Source organism: Galeopterus variegatus, unplaced genomic scaffold (genome assembly GCF_000696425.1).
Source record: "Galeopterus variegatus unplaced genomic scaffold, G_variegatus-3.0.2 Scaffold763, whole genome shotgun sequence".
Taxonomy (NCBI): Eukaryota; Metazoa; Chordata; class Mammalia; order Dermoptera; family Cynocephalidae; genus Galeopterus; species Galeopterus variegatus.
This window is the reverse complement of record NW_007726874.1, coordinates 73,156-79,155: the sequence shown is the minus strand read 5'-3', so window position 1 is coordinate 79,155 and position 6,000 is coordinate 73,156. Positions and strand designations below refer to the sequence as shown.

General features: G+C 34.0%; 1 protein-coding gene across 1 annotated transcript in view; it reads left to right on the top strand.

The window, feature by feature from the left end:
- The window catches only part of ZNF451 (zinc finger protein 451), a 102,479-nt gene that overhangs the window by 81,557 nt on the left and 14,922 nt on the right, over positions 1 to 6,000 (top strand). The window contains exons 10-11 of the mRNA XM_008572188.1: positions 4,336 to 4,489; positions 4,945 to 5,092. Of these exons, the coding sequence (XP_008570410.1) occupies positions 4,336 to 4,489; positions 4,945 to 5,092 (302 nt within the window). The remainder of the gene's footprint in view (positions 1 to 4,335; positions 4,490 to 4,944; positions 5,093 to 6,000) is intronic.

Below are 6,000 nucleotides of genomic sequence, written 5' to 3'. Positions count from 1 at the left end.
GTGGGATCCGAACCCTCGGGCGGGAGCGCCGCCGCGCTTCCCAAGCGGTGCACTATCCAGTGCGCCACCGGGCCGGCCCGAGATCAGTGGAGTTTTTAAAAAACATTATGCTTTCAGTATTTGCCTACATCTAGAACTACACCTGAAGAGTAATGTAGAGAATAGCTTGGACTCTATGTAGGTTCACAGCAGAGAATTAAAGCTTGCACTCTCAAGTATATCTGATTGGATTCTGCAGTCCACCAACCCCTGCCCTGGCACTAGGGAACATTCTCATATCAGTTGAAGCAGATTTTGTTATATATTCAGTCATTAGTTTTTGAGAGACTGTATCTTGTTTAACAATGATTAGGCACTATAATGTAAGAGAACTTAACTGTATTTCTCACACACAGGGAACTTGTGCTTTAGAATGAACAATTCCTTAATGGTACAAAATAAGGTGAAATAGTAGTTCAGAGAAAGGGGAGAGAATTATGTGTTGGAGAATTTGGCAAAGCATTATGGGAGAGAAGAGGTCTTGAAGGATTGGATTTGGATAGATGGAAAGAAAAGTGATGGAATTCTGGGTAAGGTTGAAGAGCGTAAACGGTACAGTGACTGTGGGACTGTAGGTAGTGTGCAGAAAAAAATTAATGTGGCCTGAGACTATTATCCTTAGAAAAGCTTGCTTGAAGTGTTGGCCTTTGGCTAGTGTCTGGGAACTTGGATTTGGGGAGTGTTCCCACCGTTCTTTTGATGTGAGTGGCTCACTGTGCCCAAACTGTGCAAACAATATAGTTTATGCTGAACACCTACTTTCCCTTTGGGGGTCTGGAATTTTGTGCATGCTAGTCAGAGGCTGCCGATATGACCATCTGCCAATAAAGACCTTGGATGCTGAGTTTCTAATAAGCTTCCCTAGTAGATAACAATTCACATGTTCACAGCTTGTTGCTGGAGGAATTACATGTGTCCTGTGTGACTCCATTGGAATGACCTCTTGGAATCTTAGACCTGGTTTCCTCTGGACTTTGCCCCATGTGCTTTTTTCCCTCTGCTGATTTTGCTTTATATTCTTTCACTGTAATAAGTTATAGTTATGAATATGATTGTGTGCTCTGTCTTGTGAGTCTTCCTAGCAAATCACTGAACCTGAGGCTAGTCTTGGGGACTCCCAACACAGATGGTAACCCAATTGTAAAGCACAGGATTTTAAATTTGATATTTGCATGTTTCCTACCTTTAGAGCTAGAAGGACTTTTTATTCCAGAACCAAATTCCTTCCCCTTTTTTATGGACACCAAAGAGACGGATTGGTGTTACAATGGCAGTAATGTTCAGAGTGTATTTAAAGACGTGGACATGGATACCAGTTTTGGTGACTTTTTCAGTAATTCAGCTTTGAGATGAGAAGGGTTTGACTTCGGTAATGGCGTTTAAAGGGAAGACCTTAAAATGAAGCCAAAAGACATATTGAAGAAAGAAATGATAGGGCTATCTATTGTCATGATATATTGAAGGTCTGGGGAAAGGGTGTAAGAAAACTGCATTCCATAATATTTTTAGCCTTTGCAATAAATAGGCCACTAATATTCTACCTTTTCTTACAGGACATGTTTCCCTATTCTGTGCTCTAAGTGTTTTCTCTATTGTAATGACATGTTTATCTTTTTTTTCTTTAATAAATTTGAGTAGGTCGTTTAACCTTCAAATTAACTAATACTTTTCATTTTTATTTTCCCAAATTTCATTAATTTGTTCATTTTCTTTTTTTCTGGGAATCATACATTCCGTGCTGTTTTGCCCTGCCTTTTGCCTTCTCTCTAGGAAGTAGATTTTTGACATTCAGCTATCTGAGAAGCAGAATGTTAAAACCAAAAGAGCAAAGGCTTTGTATCAGACCTGGGTTCTACAATCACTTTTATTGTTATACTTACATATAAGATTAAGAGAAACTGTAATACTCTATAAAGTGCTTTGGGGCTGACCTGTAACCCTCAGTAAATGCTCCTAATTGTTTATTCTTTGGCATGTCTATCACTTGAATTCTAAAAACAAGCTAGTATGCATTAGGCTGTAATTGCCTTTCTTAAATGAACCAGTGTCTAGTGAGTTTTGACATTAAAGCTATCCAATGGGTATTATATCTATCACCAGATAGCTTCCTGCTTTTTCTCCCTTTTTTGTTATGCTGGTGGTACATATACTGTAAGCTTGTGTCATTTGTGGGTCAATAGGCGCAAGCACTCTTTATTCTGTTTCTAGGGCTGTTGTATCAAATAAGGTAATGTTTCTCCTTTGCTATCTCATCTTCCCAGTCCTACACAACCACTAAACTTATTCCTATCTCAGTGGATTTGTCCATTCTGGACATTTCATATAAATGGATTCAAGTAATATGCAGCCTTTATGACTGGCTTATTCATGTTGTAGCATGTATCAATACTTCACTCCTTATTATTGCCAAATAATATTTCATTTATGGATATATGTCACATTTTATTTACCAGTTCATCAATTGATGGACATTTGGGTATTTCTACTTTTTAGCTATTATAAACAGGGCTGCTATGTGTATTTGTGAATAAGTCTTTGTGTGGACATGTTTTAATGAGTTAAATTGCTAGGTCATGTGGTAACCCTTTAATTTTTTGAAGAACTGCAAAATTGTCGTCTAATACACTGCACCATTTTTACTTTACCACCAGCAGTGTATGTGGGTTTCAATTTCTCTACATCCTTGCTGACACTTATTATTATCTGCCTTTTTGAATATAACCATCCTAGTGGATATGAAGTGGTATCTTACTGTGGCTCTACTTTTTTTTTTTTATGATGATTGGCCTGTATGGGGATCCAAACCATTGACCTTGGTGTTATCAACACCAAGCTCTGACTGAGTTAACCAGCCAGCTCTCTACTTTTTTTTTGATATACAAATTTGTATGGTATATTTTATTTTAATGTAACCAGAAATATGTTAAAAAGGAAATGAGTACTTTAATTTACCAGATATCCTATTTCCCATCCCTTCCCCTAATTTGAAAACATATTTGCAAATATGCCATGCTTTTATAATAATGTATATTCCAATAAATTTTTGTATAGAATCACATTTGGGTTTTATTGAATAAATCACTTGAACAAGCTTTATATTGAATCCAATTTTAACTCACAATTAAACTAAAAATGATTTTATTTACTTAGAGTTCTTCAAGTAGGAGAAACTTATATAAATTGGTGGTTAGTAAATGTCTTCATTGCCCTTATGATTTATAATTTTCTAGAAGAACACATCCAGATAGCCATATAAATGTATGAATAAATGCTCAAACTCACTTATAGACAGAAGATACACATTAAAGTAACAATGAATATCACATATGTCAGACTGGCAGAAATGAAAAAGATCCATAATATCTATTGCTGCCAAGTTCATTCAGTGCCAGGAGGTATGTGAATTGGTAGAGCCTTTTTGAAAAGTGGTCATATAGTATCTTATTATCCAAGTATACCCTTTAACCCTATAAAGCCACTCCTGATAAAGAGAAAAAAAGCAGCTGTAATTCGGGGTATATATTCAAAGAAGTGTACATCACTGTTGATAGTGAGGAGAAAAAAACCAAAACCACAAAAACAGCTAGAAATGAATGGTTGACTAAATCATAATAGATCCACACAATGGAGTTGATTGCAACAATTATGAAGCATGAATTAGAGCTATACCAGTTGATTTTTAGGGATTTTCATTAGGTATTATGGAATGAGAAAACTAATAGAAGAGTCTGTTAGATAACAGTATTTGATAAAACAGTGATATTCCCCTTTGTATATTTATTTCTATATATTTTGTAAAGGATTCAGTGTGGAGAAATGTATGGAAGAATACATATTTGTAAACATTGGTTATATTGCAGGGTAGAGTACACAAAGCAAAACATTATAAAAAGTGTATGTGATGTGATCATATTTATGCATTTATATAGTATATATGAATGTATGTAAAAATGAAAAATATATAGAAAGCAAATATATTTATATATTTCTCATATTTATGCATTTATATAGTATATATGAATGTATGTAAAAATGAAAAATATATAGAAAGGAAATATATTTATATATTATCACAAAAAAATGGCCATGATTTGTTTTTGAAGAAAAATAAAATAAAATTTCACATGTGACCTCATTTATGATAAAAGTTCCATAATTCACACTCAGAGAAGAAAAATTTTCACGTTAAAAATTGGTATGTAATATTCCAAGTAAATAACAAATTTTGAAAGTTGATTTTAAGAAATTAAGTATTGGTTTTAGTTGTTTATAATATGGCTTTGCCTTATATTTTAGGAAGCTGCAGATGATGGACATAGCAACAACCTTCTTCCTCAGATTATTCAGTGTTTTGCATGTCCAAATTGCTTTCTTCTTTTTAGCAGCGAGGATGAGTGTGTGAAGCATATGTCTGGAAAGAATCATTTCCATCAGAATTTTAAACTGGGTGGTATGTTAATACTCTTTTATGTTGAAAATTATTGAACAATTTTAATCTTTGCTGATTTACTATACTTCTCAGGTTCTTGAGGCTACTTATCCTCATGTTAGCTTTAGAACCATGAAAATGAAAGATTTTTTTAATCTCAATTCTTATTTTTTAAAAAAGATTGTCAATATTTACTTGTACCTATGAGTAAGGTTTACTTACTTTGAGGAGTGAAGAGAAACTTGGGAAGAAAACATTTATTCAGACTGGGGATTCCTCTGCATTTAATACCCATTTAATGAGAGTGTAAAGCGTCCTTTATATTTAAGGCTAGAAAATGGCTTCCCTTAGATTTTTATCACATAAATAACTATGTTCTTTTACTTCAACTGATGTTGAGAAAGTCAAAGGGAAAGAAGGTTGGGTCACTATATCCTCAAATGACTTTGCAAATTATAGTTTATTTTGCCTTTCAGATGACAAGGGAAAAGCGCATCCAATATCATTTCCATCTTTTGCAAAGAAACTTTTGATCTCTCTCTGCAGAGATGTTCCGTTTCAAGTTAAGTGTGTGGCCTGCCACCAGACACTGCGTTCCCACATGGAGCTCACTGCCCATTTCAGGTTTGTACAGGTCTACTCTTGGAAGGAAATCCTGATGACCTTTTCATCAGTGGGAAGATTCAACAAATACTTTTCTGTATCATGTTTCTCTCCTTTTAAAATAAAAATATACATTTGCCTGGAAATTTACCAAATTTAGCACAGTGAGAGAAAATAGAGGTATGGAAAAAGGGAATATATTGATATTGCTATGAATGTAAAACAAGCTAACAGTTCTAAGTTCTGTCTTTGGTTTTTTGTGTATGTTCTGAGTATGAGTAGAGGAAGAAAGAATTAAAATAGAACCTTGGCTTTAAGTCAACAAGAATGGAAAATATCATATACATGTGAGAGATTAAATCTCATTGATGGGCCATATATATCAAGCAATAAAGAAGGATTCCAGTATGATATTTTTCTTTGTCTTTACAGTAGAAAATTTTAAGTAATATATGAAAGTAGGGAAACTAGTAGAATGAATCCCAGGGTACTTTTCACCCAGCTTCAGTAGTTATCAACATATGACAGACATGTTTCATTTATACATCTACCATCTACAAGTTATCATTTTGGAGCAAATCCTAGTCAGTATATCATTTTATCTGTAAATACTTTAGTATGTATCTATAAATAAGGACTCTACTTTAAAAAAAAATGTATGTAATAAAATTTCAAGTTCATTAAGTATATGAATCTTAACTTTTACAATTTGGACAAATAGATACAGCTATTTAAATCACACTCTTATCCTAATATGTATTGCTCCATTGTGTACCATCCCAGTCATTTCCCACCCCCTCACCTACAGGCAATCTCTATTCTGGTATATTTTACACCTTACATTAGTTTTATCTCCTCTAGAACTTCATGTAAATGGAATCATGTAATATGTATTCTTTTGTCTTTGTTTTAATATCTGTTGAGATTTA